The sequence below is a fragment of the Lipotes vexillifer genome, unplaced genomic scaffold, assembly GCF_000442215.2.
Source record: "Lipotes vexillifer unplaced genomic scaffold, Lipotes_vexillifer_v1.1 scaffold266, whole genome shotgun sequence".
Lineage (NCBI taxonomy): Eukaryota > Metazoa > Chordata > Mammalia > Artiodactyla > Lipotidae > Lipotes > Lipotes vexillifer.
Window position 1 is genome coordinate 794547 of NW_006776113.1, and position 21714 is coordinate 816260.

Below are 21714 nucleotides of genomic sequence, written 5' to 3' on the forward strand. Positions count from 1 at the left end.
CTGCAGGGGGCACGGGTTGGATCCCTGGTCGGGGAACTAAGCTCCCGCATGCTGTGTGGTAAGGCAAAAAAAAAAAAAAAAAAAAAGATTAGCCATGAGTTGATAAATATTATTATTTTCTTTTTTTTAAAATAGGATATTGAATATAGTTCCCTGTGTTACACAGTAGGACCTTGTTGTTTATCCATTCTACATATAATAGTTTGCTTCTACTAATCCCAAACTGCCAATACAACCTTCCCCTACCTCTCCTCTCCCTTGGCAACCACAAGTCTGTTCGCTATGTCTGTGAGTCTGTTTCTGTCTCATAGATAAGTTCATTTGTGTCATATTTTGGATTCCTACATATAAGTGATATCATATGGTATTTGTCTTTCTTTGTCTGACTTATTTCACTTAGTATGATAATCTCTAGGTCCATCCATGTTGCTGCAAATAGCATGATTTCATTCTTTTTTATGGCTGAGTAGTATTCCATTGTATATATGTATCACATCTTCTTTATCCATTTACATGTTAATGGACATTTAGGTTGTTTCCATGTCTTGGCTATTGTAAATAGTGCTGCTATGAACACAGGGGTGCATGTATCTTTTTGAATTACAGTTTTGTCAGGATATATGCACAGGAATGGGATTGCTGGATGATATGGCACATGAGTTGATAAATATTGAAGCTAGATGATAGGTACATGAAAGTTCATGATATCACTGTCTACTTTTTTATATGTGAAAATTTCTATAATAAGTTTTTTAAATCTGTTATGTTTCTTGTCTGTATTTTTAGTATTATCCTTATGCTCATATTCTCACAGAGCTTAAGGTAAATAAATTTTCCAAATGATCACAGGTATATTTGGATTAATTAATTCTCTGTATTCTGCATTGTCAACTATCATTAACTTCTTAATTTTGTGTGTGTTTGTGTGTAGAGGGTAGTACTGATCACTTCAAGATTGATGCCAACAGTGGTGAAATAAGAACAACCAGAGTACTTTCACATGATTATGGACCTTCTTACAGGATGACTGTAATTGCCAGTGACCAAGGGGTGCCTCCTCTTCAAGGACAGGCAGTTATTAATATTCAGGTAATAGCTCACATCACACAAAATGTGGAAAGATGCTCTGAGGGCTTTTTAAATTTTATATACAAATGTAGAGTGAAGATACATTAAATATATGAATACTCTTTTTAGAGAGCATTGCAGATGTATGTGTGCATGATATTAAATGATTTTATTATCACTTGAGAAATGATTAGGTTTAAATAATTTTTTATTTAAACTTTGTACAGTTACTGACAAGATACTTACCTCCATCACTATGTGGATGTTTATCCTGCTTTGTTTATAAAGAACAAAAAGTATCTTTTCTTTTACTTTTTCCTAATTGCAAGGACCTGGTAAATTTGCAGGAGAAACGTGTGTAAATAAATGGCCAATATAAATTGCACAGTTTTTGTAATTATTTTTAAAATTAGGAAAGGCACTTGAGATTTGTATTTTAAGACTTTCCTTTAGTCGTAATGAGCAAACAAGCTGTAGGAAGTCTCCATAGTAGGAAAAAATTACATCAACCCATCAGAAGCAAAATGACTGTTTACAGGAAGAATTTTTTGTTCAAGCACGTGATAATCAGTAATATTAATATAGCTATGTATACTAATCAAGAATATATGTCCCCAAGAGTTCTGTTTCCAAATTATATTCTTTATTGATTAAGGATATGTGGGTTAGGAGAACTTCTGTCATAATATCTCAAGACTCTGGTTTCAGATAAACAAAGGCATATGATACTTAAATGTATGCAGATGTTGTCATTAAGGAAATATGAGTTTCTAGGACTTAGAGTAGCTTGGAGAACTAGCTCTCGTACACTGTCTTTGAAGAACCATAAGACTACAGTTCACATAAACAACAGTGTAGCCTCACCAAACTATCATTGCATCCATTGCAGCAAATGGGAGTGGAAAGTCCTATACTTTCTTATCTCCTAGCTATTATGCAGTTTTCAGTCTTCAGAGGCATAATGGAATTGTATAAGATAAGAAAAGACATTTTCTCACCAATTAACATATGTATATTGCACAACTGGAAGGAATTAGCTTCCAAAAGAATAGCAGCACCTGTAAAGTCTTTTAAAAAACCCCAAATTAACAACTCCATTTTATTCTTATTTCAGGTGATACCACTATCCAAAGGGAGAGCTCTCATTTCTCAGAATATTAAACACTTAGTTATACCAGAAAACTTGAAGCCTGCAAAAATAATGAGCTTGATAAAGTCACCTGATCACCTTCAACAACATCATAGTGGAAAGTTACATTTTAGTATCGTTGCAGATGACAAGGATGGTCACTTTGAAGTCGACAGCTCGACAGGAGACTTGTTCCTCTTTAAGGAACTGGATTATGAAATGACGTCTCATTATCTTTTCAGGGTGGTAACTAAAGACCACAGCAGAAACCCTCCTGTGAATAGCACAGTCTTCCTTAGTGTTGCTGTGGAAGATCAGAATGACCATTCCCCATCTTTCCGGGAGGAGTTCATTGTGATCAGCGTGGAAGAGAATGCCCCTGTCGGGACTCTGGTGCACGTTTTCAATGCCAAAGATGGCGATGGCAGTTTTTTGAACAGTAGAGTACAATACTTCATTGAAGCCCACCACCCTGGCGTGAATCCATTTCTCATCCACCCCTCATTTGGCACTTTGGTCACCGCTTCCCCCCTTGACAGAGAGAGACTTCCGACTGTTGTCCTGACAGTAACTGCATCCGATCAGGCTGTGAACGTGACAGACCGGCGACTGAGATCGCTGATGGCGAAGGTAGTGATTTTGGATATAAATGATCACAGCCCCACTTTTACATCTTTCCCCATCGCCCTTGTCGAAGAGGATGCCGCGGTGGGCTCCTTGGTGCACCACATAACTGCTCAAGATCCAGACGCAGGAAGGAATGGAAGAGTAACATTCAGCATCCTCTCAGGAAATGAAAATATGGCCTTTATGCTAGATGAGTCATCAGGTACTGTCCTTGTCACTGTCAGTTAAAGCCTGTGATCACTTGCGTACATTTATCTTTTTAATTTTCCTGTTATAAAATCATAGTTCTCAAGGTGCATATGTTTTAAGGAAATTTGACTTGATTTACTGTTTAACTTATATAGATGATAGGCACAGAGGTTGTATTCAGAGAACAAAGAGTAATTGGCCTGTTTGTTGACATTGACCTGCTTTGTAGCTAGCTCACATTTCCTGGGATGAATATACAGTAGCCAACTTCTTTACCCCCATTGTGTGTTTTCATAGGGTAGGAGATGGTACCAAGAGTGAATCAAGGTAGAACATGAGTCAACATTGTTCAAAGACTTTAGTATGGAAATTTATCTCTAAGATCATACAAACATACATTTGTAAATAGTTGGAAATCATGTATTTTTAAATGGTTGTATTGATATTGACATTAAGACCCTTACTTTTCACAACTGAAACATTTTATTTTTGGCAGAAGCATTTATTCACTGTCAAGTACTCTTCGGAAATGGCACTCACTGTCACTTCCCTTGTCTTGCTGTTACCATATTGTCAGATAACATCTTCTAAAATTTTTGATGTAGTTTGATGGACAATTATACATTCAAAGTGTCATTCTTGTTATATTGGAAATGAAATTCCCTCAACCTGATTTTCAGAAGATATTGAAGAGATGGACTACCATCTCATTCTCTAAAAAATAAAATCATTTCTGCATGAGCCTTAGAAAAAAATCTCAGACGTATACCATTTGGCCCAACTGTTAGTAAGAGCATTATTTGGAATGGGACTGAATGTGTAGAATTTGGAAGTCATGATTATAGTCTGGCTATATACTGTTGGAAAATGTCATCAAAATATTTATTAAATCCTGTGCATGTGGTTCCGTTCTGAGACCAGCATGAACACTACCTAAAAGTCCAACTGACAGAGAGATAAGCCCAGACCCAGTTGCTGATTTCTGTTAGAGCTGGGGTCTCCAAGGATCTATTTCAATGATATTTAAAATGCTTTCCAAAATGGCTAAGGAAGGTCTATTTCAGATTGTTAAAGAGGGTGGATAAAATTAGAATTGTGTCTCAGTAATATAGATATCCTGAATCTTAAACAATTGCAGTGGCTGTTTCAGTTGAGATATTTTTTTCAAAGACATAAAATGCTAGTTGCTGAAGGCACTCATATGAAATAGGCTATTTTTCTCTCACAAAGCTCATATTTTTTATCAAGAAGACAAAGTGATATTTTCAATGGATTTTGGCTATGAAGTGTAAAATGATAAGCAATTATGGAGAAACCATTTTATATATAAAATCTAAATCAGTAAGCCTCTTTAATTATTTGAAGAAAAGTTCTTATAGGAGGAGCACGTGTTAGAGGAGCAAACAGCAATCCTAAAAGAAAAAATGTGACAATTGGAGTTATGTTAACAAATATATGTGTGCAAGTTGCTTATATGAGTTACGTGCTTAAATGGCAGTTGGATGGAGACATTGTATTCGTGAAGTTTATTGTCCGAGTTATAAAGTCTTTACTATTTTTTGTTAATAAAAAAAGACAGTTAAATGAGATTAGTATAAAGAGACTATAACTCTTTAACAAAAACTAAATCTCTTAAAGGATGTAGCCATACTTTTTGTAACTTGGTCACTTTTACACATGAAGCGTCCTTTGACACAAAGAGGGATACTGTTAGAACCTAGATATTTTTTTTAAATGAAGGTAGAGGGACTTCCCTGGTGGTACAGTGGTTAAGACTCCACGATCCCAATGAAACCGGGTTTGAACCCTGGTCAGGGAGCTAGATTCCACATGCATGCTGAAACTAAGAGTTCACGTGCCACAGCTAAGGAACCCACGTGCAGCAACTAAGACCTGGCGCAACCAAATAAATAAATATTAAAAAAAATGAAGGTAGATGTTGGGTAGATAAATATTCTTGATGTAATCATCTTAGTAGATAATGATATGTTATGGATTATTTCTGAATTCTCATTCATCCTTATAATTTAAATTAGAATGACTTTTCTAATTAAAAATGTTCTCTTTTATTCCAGATAATATATAAATTTAAAGTTGGTTTAATAATATTTATTCTTAAACAGAGAAAGCTTCTGAATTTTTAGCAACTTAGATGAGTTAGACAAAAGTAGAGTAAGCATGACTTCTCCAAAGACTATTACCTATTGCTTTTCTCTTCGTTCAAAACAGGTTTACTAACTACTACTTCGCCTTTGGATTATGAGTTAAAAAGTCAGTACATTCTGACACTTTTGGCACTGGATGGTGGCACACCAACACTTTCTTCATCCCAGACTTTGACAATTACTGTTCTTGATGTAAACGATGAGGCCCCAGTATTTAAACAGCACCTATATGAAGCTTCAGTTAAAGAAAATCAAAATCCAGGGGAGTTTGTCACAAGAGTTGAAGCTGTGGACAGAGATTCAGGTAACTCAAAAATATGGGAACTAAGTAATCGATGTTAAAAGCAAAAATTGACATTTGCCAGAAATTTGAAAACAGTTGCTAGTTATTTCAAACTTCTAGAATGTCTTTAATTAGCATACACAGAAAAAAAATTGAATGCATAATGTGTACTTTTTATAGCATTTGCTTGTATTGATTTTTATTATTACTTACAGTAGAGTGATACATATCTAATTAATATACAATTTATTGATTTGATTTTGATGATAAACAGAAGTATAGACAAAGGATCACACTTTTTTCAGACTGTAATAGCTAGATACATGGAGTACCAGAAGGTAAATCGTTCTTTATTTTCTCTATATGTAGCATAATGGAGGAGATAGGATGCTGGTGTCAGACTGCCTGGCTTTGAATCCTAGAACCACCACTTAAGCTGTGTAACCTTTAATAAGCTATATACTAGCTCTCTCTGATCCTGTTTGCTTATCTGTAAAATGGGGATTATAATACAGACTAATTCGTAATTCTGTTATGAATATGAATGAGTTATTACCTACAAAGAGCTGAGACCAGTATCTGGCACAATAAACAGTCAATAAATGTTAACTTCCATCATTACTATATTACTGTTCTGTTATTAATATCAACCACTGTGTTCAGACAAATGACTCTGAAGTAGACAGTTACTGTGGCTAGGAATTTATAAATGTCTTAGAATTGCTTTTCAATATCACTATGACTTTTTTGGCCATGTAAGCTTCAGTAACTTTAATAATATCCTTTTTTAATTTTAAACAAAATAATTATAAAAATTATAGTGAAGTAGTTGCCATTAACAGCATATGCTGAATTTTCCCATCTGAATTAATATAAATAGTTTAATAAGCCAGTCTTTTTAAATTCACATTTGTATATAGCAAGTGGCAATACATAATCAATATAATATTTTATTCTTTTCTTGCAAGAATTGTAACATGTTTCTTTGGAAATAACAGTATGAAAAGTAACATTTTCCTCCTAAATTGTTTATCAAAGGGGTAAAAGATACATTTTCTTGAACTTTTAAATTATATACCGTTTAGATGCTTTGCACTTTTGGGAAACATCATCTTTTAATGAAATGCATTTTATGTGATGCGATGAAGACTTTCAAGGGCCAACCCAATTTTCTCTTTTGACCAGAGCGGGGCAGTGTGATCAAAGAGTTTTGCTTACTGTGCTCACCAAGAGGGCTGGAGTGTGCTAACAATTGCTTGTCCCAACTCCGCTTAAAGAATTTAGCACATTTCTGGCAGTGTGGTTTTTAGTTGATAGAAACAATGGAGAACATACATAAGCTTTGTGTTTCCAATATACCCAGTTTAGTAAAGTTCTCCGAGAGGATTCTCTGGTGTAAATTGAGTAATGCAGAGCTCCGGGCAACACAGAAACCACTTCCCAAAGTACACAGACATATGCTGAACCCATCACTGACGTGTGATTTAGCAAGCATTTAAAGTCTGTAAAATGCTTCCTCCCTTTGACTTTATTTTATTAATTTTATTTTTTAAAATGGACTCTACTTAAAGGATTTATTTGCTTTAATATTTGAAGGCAAAAAGAATTTCTCTCAAAATTTTTCATATGTCAACTAAAGATGATTACCATAAATACGCTTTCCAATTTTTACTGTCAAATTGCCAAACGTTAGTGTAATTTTCTTTTGGAATGAATGGTCTGCAACCTGTTACTTATAATTGAATTGAAAGTTCATTATTCTAGAGATTATGGTTTGCCAGGGAATTTAGATGCAAAATTGCTGGTTTTCTGGCTTTGGCTTTATGGGTGTTTGAGATACACATTAGCATTTCCTAAGTCTCACACACCTTCACAAGTTTTGTAGACAATTTTGGTTTACTGGAAATCTCAGTGTTTTTAATGAAACCAGATCTGTTAAGCCAGTGGTTATGTAAATGCATATGAATTTGGGTGTATGCATGTGTTTTTGAACATATTTTTCCTAAATCTTTTTTTTTCTTTTGCTTATTGGGTTAAGACAATGAAAAAGGATTATGCACAAGAATTAAATGATGTAGTCAGGATTTTAACATAACTGGCATCATATTGGAATTTATGAATGGTTTACTTTATAGTCTGTATTTTAAAAAATATTATAGCATTACTTAATAGTAGAAAGGTTAACGTACGTTTTCTAGCATTCTACAATGTAGTTTTAAAAAATGTAAGCCTAACAGCATTGTTTGGCATTCAAAACCCATAGGAATTTGAACACTGAATGTTTATGATGTATGACTCACACTGGTTCTAACAGGAGTTTTTTCTTATATTAAAAGGGAAAAACAACTACCACTTTTTAACTAAGATATTAAAACTGCTGCAGCATTTGGTGCCAAAGACAAGAGCTCCATTGTTAGTGGGAAAAGATCTATCCCCAGGGGTACCTCTCCCCCAGTCCTGGGAGGAAAGGGTGCCCCAGCAGGGAAGATGACTCAGTCCTGGTGATGCATTGGCTCATTCATGGTGAATACAAAATAATTCAACAGCACATCACCATACAAAAATGTCGAATTCTATAGTGAAATCTTATTCTCTATCCCATAAAAAATGTATTCTGTATCTGGATTTATCTTGAACAAACTCTACATCTGGTTTCCCAGAAACTGTCTCAGCTGGATGCATAACCCCACCCAACAGCCTGCTCTCAGAGCAAAGGAGAAACACTACCATGACAGTATTTCATCTATTTCATTGAATCTAAGACACTATTAATTGTAAGAAGCATCTAACTTCAGATATATTAAAATTTGGGGAAAAAAATGTGTCTTAGAATTAATGAAAAAATTAAACAGAAAAAAAAGGACTACTCATCCAGAGACAATCACTGTTGAAACTTTGAAATATAATTCTATTTCATTTAATACATGGTGTTTTGATTATATGATGGTCTAATTTTCTGCCTGCCTTTTAAGCTGTGAACTCATGGATTCAGAACATATTTTACTTGCTTTTATCCCAGGTCCCTAAGATAATGCAAGCTATGACATAGGAGTTTAGTAAATTTTTTTTTTTTCTTTAATTTTTTAGGTGGGCTTTCTCTAGTTGCGGCGAGCGGGGGCCACTCTTCATCGCGGTGCGCGGGCCTCTCACTGTTGCGGCTTCTCTTGTTGTGGAGCACAGGCTCCAGATGCACAGGCTCAGTAGTTGTGGCTCACGGGCCTAGTTGCTCGGCGGCATGTGGGATCCTCCCAGACCAGGGCTTGAACCTGTGTCCCCTGCATTGGCAGGCAGATTCTCAGCCACTGCGCCACGAGGGAAGCCCTAGTAAATTTTTTTGACTATATGATTTGAGAAACCGGAACATCTGTGAAATAGGCTGCTACAAGCTGCCTTCACTCTTCAGAACTCATTTATTTGTTTATTTCTTCATTCAATCAGCAAGGTACAATCCTGTTTTTCCTTTAGGAATGTTTGAGTTGTGTAGGCATTGTACAGTTGAGGAATTACATGAAAAATGATTTTCATAAAAAGTAAATCTGAAAACAACACTCCCTTGGTCAGAATTCTTAATTAATTCCTCATGGTTTTGAGGATGAAGTTCTCTTTTAGCTTAACAACTAGGCACTTTAATAAGTGACTGTAGCTTTCCTCTCTATTCTCAACTCCTATCACTTGCCTGCCTTTACTGTAGGACAGGGTTATGCAAACTTTTCTCTGTAAAGGGCAAGATAGTGAATGTTTTAGGTTTTGCAGGCTGTCCCCTGCACAGGCAGATTCTCAGCCACTGCGCCACGAGGGAAGCCCTAGTAAATTTTTTTGACTATATGATTTGAGAAACCGGAACATCTGTGAAATAGGCTGCTACAAGCTGCCTTCACTCTTCAGAACTCATTTATTTGTTTATTTCTTCATTCAATCAGCAAGGTACAATCCTGTTTTTCCTTTAGGAATGTTTGAGTTGTGTAGGCATTGTACAGTTGAGGAATTACATGAAAAATGATTTTCATAAAAAGTAAATCTGAAAACAACACTCCCTTGGTCAGAATTCTTAATTAATTCCTCATGGTTTTGAGGATGAAGTTCTCTTTTAGCTTAACAACTAGGCACTTTAATAAGTGACTGTAGCTTTCCTCTCTATTCTCAACTCCTATCACTTGCCTGCCTTTACTGTAGGACAGGGTTATGCAAACTTTTCTCTGTAAAGGGCAAGATAGTGAATGTTTTAGGTTTTGCAGGCTATACAGTCTCTACTCCTTAATTCTGATGTTGGAGCAAGACAACAGCAATAGATAATACATAAAGAATTGAGCATGGCTGGGTTTCAGCAGAACTTCACAAAATCAGGGGGGTAGGCTGTATTTGTCCAGTGGGTTTGCCAACCACTGGTCTGACAGATATATCTAATTAAGACATCTAAGTTTCTTACAATTTTCTGATCATCAGATCCAATTATGATGTGATCATGGTAGTAGATCAGTGTGATGATCTACTGGATGCTGAGATGATCTTTATCTCTGCTGAGTAGATGATGGCTGATAGTGGAAGAGTTTACATAAAGATGTACCGTTGTTCCTGCTGGATGAAAGCAGATCACTTGTAATAGTCTTTACAAATTGGTATAGTGTTGGTTCTCATTTCAGTTACTGTGTTCTTCAACTGTTTGGTTGTTCTTTATATTTTCTAACTCTTTGTTTAAAACTTCTTATAACTTCTTGCTCTGTGCATCCATTCATTTCCCAAGTTCTTAGATCATCTTTATAGTCATTACTCTGAACTCTTTCTCAGGTAGGTTGCCTATCTCCATGTTGCTTAGTTTTTCTTCTGGGGTTTTATCTTGGTCCTTCATCTGGAACATATTCCTCTGTTGTCTCATTTTGTCTAAATTTTTTTGTATTTTTGTATATGTTTTGTTTCTCAACCTTGGAGAAATGGCCCTCTGTAGGGGATGTCCTATATGTCTCAGCAGTACAGTCTCCTTTCATAACCCAAGGGCCAGAGACCAGCTGGTCCCAGGGTAGGTTCTGACCTGTGTTTGTGGACTCGGTTCTGCAGGCTGCAGGACTGAGTTTTCTTGCTCTGGCAAGAAAACTGCCCTCCCCCCTGGTGGATGAGGCTGGTCTAGAGGCTTGTGCAGGCTTCCTAGTGGAAGGGGCCAGTGCCTATGTAATAGGGAAGAACCTTTTGTATTCTATTGCAAGTTAATCACTAAAGGGATGTTGCCCAAAAGCTTAAATTATACATAATGACCCAACTCTCAGAACCCTGCCTCCCAGGTAATAGCATTAAGCTAAAATACCTTTGTTTAGCTCACAGGAAACATCCTGACCAGGTCCACCAGTGAATGACTGCAGGGAGGAAGAAATTAACACATCCCCTCCGGAGGCTGATGGGAACCAGGAAGTGTTTGACTTTACTTCCTCCTCTTTTAGTGTAAAAGAAGCTTGAATTCTACCTCAGGCAAGATGGTTCTTTGGGGCACAAGCCCTCCATCTTCTCAGTTTTCTGGCTGTCCAAATAAAGTCCTTACTCCTTGCCCCAATAACTTGTCTCTCAATTACTGGCCTGTTGTGCAGCTAGCAGTATGAGCTTAGACTTGGTAACACTTGCCCACTGGTGGGTGGAGTTGGGTCTTGGCCCTCTGGTGGTCAGGAGTGTCAAGGAGTATGTCTAGAGGCAGCTGTGGGCTCAGGAAGTCTTTAGGCAGCATGTTTGCTGATGGGCAGAGCTGTGTTCCCACCCTGTTGGTTGTTTGGCCTGAGGCATCCCAGCACTGGATCCTGCAGGCTACTGGGGGAGGTCAGGTCTTGGTGCCAAAATGTCGGCCTCCAGGAGAGCTCATGCTGATGAATACTCCCTGGTACATGCACCATCAGTGTCCTTGTCCTCAGAGTGAACCACAGCCGCCCACCCTCCCTCCATCTCCCTCCATCCAGGACACCCTTCAAGAGCAGCAAGTAGGTCTGACCCAGTGTCCTATGAAGTCACTGCTTTTGCAGTTCTCCAAGACTAGAGTCTCTGTTGCCCCCAGTCCTGTGGAGTTCCTGCAATCAAGACCTGCTAGCCTTCAAAGCCAAATGCTCTGGGGGTTCAATCCTCCATATTCCAGACCCCCAGGCTGGGGACCCTGATATGGGCCTCAGAACTCTCACTCCTGTGGGAGAACTTCTGCAATATAATTGTTCTCCAGTTTGTTGGTTGCCTACCTGAGGGGTATGCAATTTGATTATATCATGAATCCTCCCCTCCTACCATCTCACTGTGGTTTCTTCTTTATGTCTTTGGATGTAGAATGTCTTTTTTCATAGGTTCCAGTCTTTTATTGATGGTTGTTCAGAGTTAGTTGTGATTTTGGTGTGCTCATGAGAGGAAGTGAGCTCAAGGTTCTTCTACTCTGCCATCTTGTCCAGAAAGTTCGAGAGTGTTGGTACTCAAAAGGTGGTTCCCAGGACCAGTGGCACCATCGTCCACAGCCTACACAGAGGGCAACTACCAGAGGGCATTTAAAGGATGCTGGTGTCCCTCCAACCAATGGCTTTCCCGGGGTCTTTATGAAGGGAGAATACTCTGAACTGTTGGTAAATGTAATTAGAGGAGGGTGGTGGGCATGTCATGATAAATCGTAAATTTACCATTGGTAAATCCATCCTAATGTTCTTCTCCATTTCCTTAAGCTTTTTGATTCTTTTCTGTATAGTATGCAAGGGAAGATCTGGCATCTCAATCTCAATGATGATAGACCACTATTGAATGCAGCCAATCAAAAGAAACTGTCAAGGGAAATAACTAAAAGAGCTAGCACATTAAATTCAGAATCTCTGGTAGGAACACCACATCAATAAATCCAGCTGAAACCAAAGTACTATTTTATCTTCCTGGGTTTCACATCCTTAGAATTGATTTCCACACATTTTCCACAGATTTATTCCAATATAAGTTAGAAAAATCTTGCTATTATTTTAAAACTATAAGCTGTCTCTAATTGAGTCATATTTGCATGTAACTGCCTGCAGTATGTTATCTGACTCTGGTTGTAGGTCTTCTCGTGAATAGGTATCCCCTTGCAAGAAGTTACCTGTTATATATCTGCTGCTCAATTTGGTTCTGATCTTCAGAGAGATTAATTTGGGGGCTTCCTTAGAAGTTTTTCGGTTTTTTGACTATGACTTGAGCTGCGACTTTAAAGACTCAGCTTATAATTTTCTTTCTGTAAGTTCCCATTGCATTCAGAGACAGCCAGTTCACATCACACTCCTTTTACTATCCCATGGCCAAAGTCAGCCCCACTTGGTCCTCTAAGGAATAGAAATCCTTTAATAGTTCATCACAATCAAACACAGGTGATAATTTAAATGATCATGGTACCATTGCAAATGAGAAATTACTAGTGTTCCATTTCCTGTGGACAGGGAACCCAGCACTGCCTTTAAGGCCAAAGGCATAACCAAATCAATCTCAGAATCCCTAACACCTGGGACCCAATCCTGGTGTCAAGTACCGTATCAATCAGGTGCAGTCAGGAAAACCAGCTATTACAATACAGGTGTTGGAAGGCTGAATAAACAGAAAGGGAATCCTGAAGTAACCCAGAAAAAAATAACTGTAGGAAGCAGCTACCACCCCTAATCCATGGAAATAAGGAGAATAAGTTGACATTATCAGACCCTAGGAAAAAAATGAGAGGATGGGCCTTGCAGAGCCTGGTCTGGGAGTGCCAAAAGAGACAGAAAGTTTTGAGCAGTTTCTGCACTAGAAGAAATGGCATTGCTGACAGTGAAAATAAGAAAACAGGAAGAAGAAGTCCCATGTGCTCTCCTCTGACCTCAGTCTCCCTCGAGGGTCCCTTTGTGGCAGATCCTAAGAGGGGCTCAGCTGGCAAAGGAGATTCTGCACAGCTGTGGTGTGCAGATTCCCTAGCTCCAGCATCACAGAGCGGAATGAGGAAGAATGGATTCAGAGCTGAGTCACAACAGTTTATTAACTAGTACACCATGTAAAGGACAGAGGGAGGAGCTGGCAGAGGGAACAGCAACTACAAAGGCCCCAACAGAAAGACACTTAGCATGTTCAGAGAGCAGACGTGAAGCCCGTGGGCCAGGAATATAGTGCAGGAGCAAGTATGTGAGAAGAGCTTGAGTCCACATCACATGAGACATTGTAGACTACGGTATGGTGTTTGGTTTCTATTTTGAATGCATTCAAACACTTTCTTCCCTCTTACTTGTTAAATCCTATTTATCTTTAGGGTCTAAGCTTATACAGAAAGCAACACATACTCACTCAGTTATGTCTTACTGTTTGGAATTGTAATTGTCTGCTTACTTCTCTGCATCCAGTGCTACACTATAAGCACTGTGAGAGCAAAGAATGTGTCTTCTTGCCAGCAGTTATATCCTTAGCACCTGGCGTGGTACCTTGGCACCTGCTATCACTCTCTCTACATGTTTATTGAATAAGATAATAAATGAACAAACTATCTACCTGTGATAAGTCTTCCCTGATCCCCTTCCTCAGTGATTTCACATATTCCCCCACACCATCTCCCCCACTAGAGGGGAACTCTGAGGACAAAGATAATTACACATTATTCAATGGTATCTTTCCAGTGCCTGGCACTTGGTAAATGTGCACTACATAAATAAACACATAAGTGAATGAATCAATCAACCAAATAACTGGAGCTCAATACATATGTGTCATCTGCATATAGGTGGAAACTGAAGCCAGTGAAGTGGGAAAGAGGTGGAGTGAATTCCTTCCTCCCTCCTCCCCTCTCCCCTTCTTTCCCTGCCTTCCTCTCTCTCTCTTTGTTCCTTCCTTTCTGTGTTTTTTTTTAACATCAGTCAGCAATATCTGAATCCAAGAGAAAACAAGTCAACTAAACATGGTCAGTAGATCTTACAACCAGAAGCTTATTGGTGACTGTAGAAAGAATAACTAGATATGGCAATGGTTTCAAGCTAGCTGCAGAGAATTTTTAAAAGATGCTTGGCTATAAAGAGGAGGAAAAAAAATCTTGTTTCTTACAGCTAAAATATAATTTAAGGAAAAATATAAATGGGAAAGATTAGAACTGACAGGAAAATTTCAAGAGGGTATTTGAAGAATTACTTTTGCCATTGAGACACAAAGCAGGAGGTAGAGTTGAATACAGATGCAGAAAGTTGAGGGAGCTTTTTCCCAATGCCTCCATTTTCTCTAGGAAATAAGAAGGGAAATGATTTGTGAGAGTGAACCAGGGGGTGGTCGGGTAGAAGACATGAATAGAAGAGGGGTGACCAAGGAGATCTGGAAAGATTGCCAGATGACAGTAACATTTCAGTGGCCTCCGTCTATGCTTTTGTGAAGTTTTCTCAAGCCCCAGTTATCTGCTGGATATTCCAGGAGGACAGAGAGATGGCTGGAATGAATCTGGACTGAGGTTTTGCTGGCCTTCTTTGGTAAAAAGCCACAGTACCTGAGGAAATTTGCAAGGTTGCCAAAGTGTTAATTCATGGGACTGGAAAAGAAATGAAGACGGTTATCCTAGAGTAGGAGAAAGCAAGAAGTCATAAGGCTGTAGGTCTTGAGGTCTAAGAACAGATATATGTATGTGTACACACACACACACACACACACACATCCTTTGGTGTGTTGTAAGTGTATCACTGAATATCCTCAGATCCAGATTTCCAATTTTCTTAGTAAGGTGATGGAATTAGACTCAATAATCTCTATTTTACTTTTATTTTCTTGGTTCTCAAGTTTGATGATGTTGTGTTTAACCTGGAGGATTATAAGTGTGTGAGGAGGAAGAGGCAAGGCACTAATTGAATTCTAAAAGAGCCATAGTATAATACTTTAAATTTAGCTCACATTACTTAAGTTGTGAAGGGTGCGAAGTGTGGAGTGTGAAATCATATATGTGCAAACTACAGTTATAAATAAAGATCTCATTTATCTTTAATAATATACTAGGAGGATTGAAGGTGAGTAGATTGTTACCTTAGGGATCAAAGCTATATAGAATAATAGAAATGATAAAATCTGAAAGTTTCTAAAATGTCAGGGGAGTATTGGATACAAAGGTAAAGCACATTAGAGAATAAGTAGACCAATAGGAGGAAGGGAAAAAGAAAAGATTTGAGTTTATGTTTAAGCATGTGAAGACATTTTCTAGATTTGACAAGTGTTAGGAGTTTAAACTGTATAATATATAATATATGTAATATATATGTATAATGTGTAATAACATATTATAAATGAATGGATTATTGAAAAATTAAGGGTCCAAAAATTAAAAGACGCTGTTCTCCATGAAAGCTTCCTGCAGGTAGGGGCCATACCTGTTGGATTCACCACTCTCTCTTTGGCAAACAGCACTGTGCTTGGCACCTAGTTATGCTCTCCAAATATTTGAGGAACAAAGAAATTTGATCTAAGTTGATGTAGTCCGCATTTTCATAATGTAGGATGAGATAGGAATAACAAATTTTATCAATCTGGAATTTTTAAAAATTCTGTCTTGACCAAAGAAGAGATTTAGGTCATTATGAGATCAAAGTAATCACCATGAGTATTAAATAATCATTAATGTAATAATATGCCTAATGACAGAATAAATTTTCTGGTGACCTCTGATTATACCATATCAAATACTTTGATCCTGCCTTATTAGACTTTTTTCTCAAGGTTATTAAAATGCCTACAGATAATCCCAAATATCCTTTCTCTTTCAAGTGACATAGTAAGAAGTCATGTATATTTATTCTTGTATAAAACTGGCATTATATTCCACTTTTTCCAGCACTCAGTTCTATATTGTATCTACTAGACCACAGCAGATGAAAATTTATTTTTTAAGACAGGCAAGATGGAAATGTGTAATTGAATTTTTTTGTTAAGTCCAAAGAAGAGTGTTTCATCATTTATTAAAGTGTAAATCATATATGCTAAGTACTATGTCTGTACCTAGATACTCGTCAGTGAAGAAAAGAACATAGGAAAATGACTGAAAGGAACTTGTGTGAAGTGCAAATAAGCTGCAATGTCATGGGATAAACTCGTTCAAATTAATGGTATGAGAGATCTTCATACCCAGTGATGGAAATGATGTGACACTTTTCACTGAAGGGAAATGAAACTGCAGAAATATAGGAAGAATTATTTTCAAAATGCATAATAATGTGGTACCACATTTCTCACTCCAGATAACAGGCTGAATGCTAAGTAGAAAACAAAATGAACCAAAAATACACACATGAGCAATTCTAGGTGCCCACCTCCTGTGCGGAAGAATGAACATAACTGGGCACAAGCATTTTTGTTTGTTTGTGTTTATTTATTTATTTTAAAATCTTTACTGGAGTATAATTGCTTTACAATGGTGTGTTACTTTCTGCTTTATAACAAAGTGAATCAGTTATGCATATACATATATCCCCATATCTCTTCCCTCTTGCGTCTACCTCTCTCCCACCCTCCCTATACAACCCCTCTAGGTGGTCACAAAGCACTGAGCTGATCTCCCTGTGCTATGCAGCTGCTTCCCACTAGCTATCTATTTTACATTTGGTAGTGTATATATGTCCATGCCACTCTCTCACTTTGTCCCAGCTTACCCATCCCCCTCCCCATATTTTCAAGTCCATTCTCTAGTAGGTCTGTGTCTTTATTCCCATCTTGCCCCTAGATTCTTCATGAACATTTTTTTTCTAAGATTCCATAGATATGTGTAGCATACAGTATTTGTTTTTCTCTTTCTGACTTACTTCACTCTGTATGATACACTCTAGGTCCATCCACCTCACTACAAATAACTCAATTTCTTTTCTTTCTATGGCTGAGTAATATTCCATTGTATATATGTGCTACATCTTTATCCATTCATCTGTTGATGGACACTTAGGTTGCTTCCATGTCCTGGCTATTGTAAATAGAGCTGCAAAGAATATTGTGGTACATGACTCTTTTTGAATTATGGTTTTCTCAGGGTATATGCCCAGTAGTGGGATTGCTGGGTAGTTCTATTTTAAAAATTTGAAGGAACCTCCATACTGTTCTCCATAGTGGCTGTATCAGTTTACATTCCCACCAACAGTGCAAGAGGGTTCCCTTTTCTCCACACCCTCTCCAGCATTTATTGTTTGTAGATTTTTTTGATGATGGCCATTCTAACTGGTGTGAGATGATATCTCATTGTAGTTTTGATTTGTATTTCTCTAATGATTAATGATGTTGAGCATTCTTTCATGTGTTTGTTGGCAATCTGTATATCTTCTCTGGAGAAATGCCTATTTAGGTCTTCTGCCCATTTTTGGATTAGGTTGCTTGTTTCTTTTTGATATTGAGCTGCTTGTAAATTTTGAAGATTAATCCTTTCTCAGTTGCTTCATTTGCAAATATATTCTCCCATTCGGAGGTTTGTCTTTTCATCTTGTTTATGATTTCCTTTGCTGAGCAAAAGCTATTAAGCTTCATTAGGCCCCATTTGTTTATTTTTGTTTTTATTTCCATTTCTCTAGGAGGTAGGTCATAAAGGATCTTGCTGTGATTTATGTCATGGAGTGTTCTGTCTATGTTTTCCTCTAAGAGTTTAATAGTGTCTGACCTTGCATTTAGTACTTTAATCCATTTTGAGTTTATTGCTGTGTATGGTGTTAGGGAGTGTTCTAATTTCATTCTTTTACTTGTAGCTGTCTAGTTTTCCCAGCACCACTTATTGAAGAGGCTGTCTTTTCTCCACTGTATATTTTTGCCTCCTTTATCAAACATAAGGTGACCATATGTACATGGGTTTATCTCTGGGCTTTCTATCCTGTCCCATTGATCTATATTTCTGTTTTTGTGCCAGTACCATGCTGTCTTGATTACTGTAGCTTTGTAGTATAGTCTGAAGTCAGGCAGCTTGATTTCTCCAGCTCCCTTTTTCTTTATGAAGATTGCTTTGGCTACTCGCAGTCTTTTGTGTTTCCATACAAATTCTGAGATTTTTTTGTTCTAGTTCTAGAACAGTGCCAGTGGTAGTTTGATAGGGATTGCATTGAATCTGTAGATTGCTTTGGGTAGTAGAGTCATTTTCACAATGTTGATTCTTCCAATCCAAGAACATGGTATATCTCTCCATCTATTTTTATCATGTTTAATTTCTTTCATCAGTGTCTTATAATTTTCTGCATACAGGTCTTTTGTCTACTTAGTTAGGTTTATTACTAGATAATTCATTCTTTTTGTTGCAGTGGTAAATGGGAGTGTTTTCTTTAATTTCACTTTCAGATTTTTCATCATTATTATATAGGAATGCAAGAGATTTCTGTGCATTAATTTTGTATCCTGCTACTTTACCAAATTCATCGATTAGCTCTAGTTGTTTTCTGGTAGCATCTTTAGGATTCTCTATGTGTAGTATCATGTCATCTTCAAACAGTGAGAGTTTTACTTCTTCTTTTCTGATTTGGATTCCTTTTATTTCTTTTTCTTCTCTGATTGCTGTGGCAAAACTTCCAAAACTAAGTTGAATAATAGTGGTGAGAGTGGGCAACCTTGTCTTTTTCCTGATCTTAGTGGAAATGGTTTCAATTTTTCACCATTGAGGACGATGTTGGCTGTGGGTTTGTCATATGTGGCCTTTATTATGTTGAGGTAAGTTCCCTCTATGCCTACTTTCTGGAGGGCTTTAATCATAATGGGTGTTGAATTTTGTCAAAAGCTTTCTCTGCATCTATTGAGATAATCGTATGGTTTTTCTCCTTCAATTTGTTAATAAGGTGTTTCACATTGATTGATTTGCATACATTAAGAATCCTTGCATTCCTGTTATAAATCCCACTTGATCATAGTGTATGATCCTTTTAATGTCCTTCTTGGATTCTGTTTCCCAGTATTTTGTTGAGGATATTTGCGTCTATGTTCATTAGTGATATTGGCCTGTAGTTTTCTTTCTTTGTGACATTTTTGTCTGCTTTTGGTATCAGGGTGATAATGGCCTAGTAGAATGTGTTTGGGAGTATTCCTCCCTCTGCTATATTTTGGAAGAGTTTGAGAGGGTTAGGTGTTAACTCTTCTCTAAATGTTTGATAGAAGTCACCTGTGAAGCCATCTGGTCCTGAGCTTTTTCTTGTTGGAAGATTTTTAATCACAGTTTCAATTTCACTGCTTGTGATTGGTCTGTTCATATTTTCTATTTCTTCCTGGTTCAGTCTCAGAAAGTTGTGCATTTCTAAGAATTTTCCCATTTCTTCCGGGTTGTTGATTTTATTGGCATATAGTTGCTTGTAGTAATCTCTCATGATGCTTTGTATTTCTGCAGTGTCAGTTGTTACTTCTCCTTTTTCATTTGTAATTTTCTCTATTTGAATCTTCTCTCTTTTTTTCATGATGAGTTTGGCTACTGGTTTATCAATTTTGTTTATCTTCTCAAAAAACCAGTTTATAGTTTTATTATCTTTGCTATTTTTTCCTTCCTTTCTTTTTCATTTATTTCTGATCTGATCTTTATGATTTCTTTACTTCTGCTAACTTTGGGGTTTTTTTGTTTTCTTTCTCTAATTGTTCTAGGTGTAAGTTTAGGTTGTTTATTTCAGATGTTTCTTATTTCTTAAGGTAGGTTGCTATTGCTATAAACTTCCCTCTTAGAACTGCTTTTGCTGCATCCCATAAGTTTTGGATTGTCATGTTTTCATTGTCATTTGTTTCTAGGTATTTTTTGATTTCCTCTTTGATTTCTTCAGTGATCCCTTGGTTATTAAGTAGTGTATTGTTTAGCCTCCATGTGTTTGTATTTTTTACAGATCTTTTCCTTTAATTGATATCTATTCTCATAGTGTTGTGGTCAGAAAAGAGACTTGATATTACTTCAATTTTCTTAAATTTCCCAGGGCTTGATTTGTGACCCAAGATATGATCTATCCTGGAGAGTGTTCCATGAGCACATGAGAAGAAAGTGTATTTTGTTGTTTTTGGATGGATAGTCCTATAAATATCAATTAAGTCTATCTTGTTTAATGTATCATTTAAAGCTTGTTTGTCCTTATTTATTTTCATGTTGGATGATCTGGTGAAAGTGGGGTGTTAAAGTCCCCTACTATGATTGTGTTACTGTCAATTTCCCCTTTTATGGCTGTTAGTATTTGCCTTATGTATTGTGGAGCTCCTGTGTTGGGTGCATAAATATTTACAATTGTTATAAATTGTAAATTTATAACATTTCTTCTTCTTGGATTTCTTCTTCTTGGATTGATCCCTTGATCATTATGTAGTGTCCTTCTTTGTCTCTTGTAATAGTTTTTGTTTTAAAGACTATTTTGTCTGATACGAGAATTGCTACTCCAGCTTTCTTTTGATTTCCATTTGCATGGAATATCTTTTTCCATCCCCCCACTTTAAGTCTGTATGTGTCCCTAGGTCTGTAGTTGGTCTCTTGTAGACAGCACATCTATGGGTCTTGTTTTTGTATCCTTTCAGCCAGTCTATTTCTTTTGGTTGGAACATTTAATCTTTTACATTTAAAGTAACTATAGATATGTAAGTTCCTATTACCATTATCTTAATTGTTTTGGGTTTGTTATTGTAGGTCTTTTCCTTCTCTTGTGTTTCCTGCCTAGAGAAGTTCCTTTAGCATTTGTTGTAAAGCTGGTCTGGTGGTGCTGAACTCTTAGCTTTTGCTTGTCTGTAAAGCTTTTAATTTCTCCATCAAATCTGAATGAGATCCTTGCCTGGTAGAGTAATCTTGGTTGTGTTTTTCTCCCCTTCATCACTTGAAATGTGTCCTGCCACTCCTTTCTGGCTTGGAGAGTTTCTGCTGAAAGTTCAGCTCTTAACCTTATGGGGATTTCTTGTATGTTATTTGTTGTTTTTCCCTTGCTGCTTTTAATATTTTTTCTTTGTATTTATTTTTTGATAGCTTGATTAATATGTGTCTTGGTGTGTTTCTCCTTGGATCTATCCTGTATGGGACTCTCTGTGCTTCTTGGACTTGATTAACTATATCCTTTCCCATATTAGGGAAGTTTTTAACTATAATCCCTTCAAATATTTTCTCAGTCCCTTTCCTTTTCTCTTCTTCTTCTGGGTTCCCTATAATTCAAATGTTGGTGTGTTTAATGTTGTCCCAGAAGTCTCTGAAACTGTCCTCAATTCTTTTCATTGTTTTTTCTTTATTCTGCTCTGCAGTAGTTATTTGCACTATTTTATCTTCCAGGTCACTTATCCATTATTATGCCTCAGTTATTCTGCTATTGATCCCTTCTAGAGAATTTTTAATTTCATTTATTGTGTCA

The 21714-nt window shown here is 37.0% G+C and overlaps 1 protein-coding gene across 1 annotated transcript in view; it reads left to right on the top strand.

Moving 5' to 3' along the window:
* The window catches only part of DCHS2 (dachsous cadherin-related 2), a 304834-nt gene that overhangs the window by 202665 nt on the left and 80455 nt on the right, over nt 1–21714 (top strand). Inside the window, exons 9-11 of the mRNA XM_007450282.1 lie at nt 932–1089; nt 2183–3026; nt 5243–5482. Of these exons, the coding sequence (XP_007450344.1) occupies nt 932–1089; nt 2183–3026; nt 5243–5482 (1242 nt within the window). The remainder of the gene's footprint in view (nt 1–931; nt 1090–2182; nt 3027–5242; nt 5483–21714) is intronic.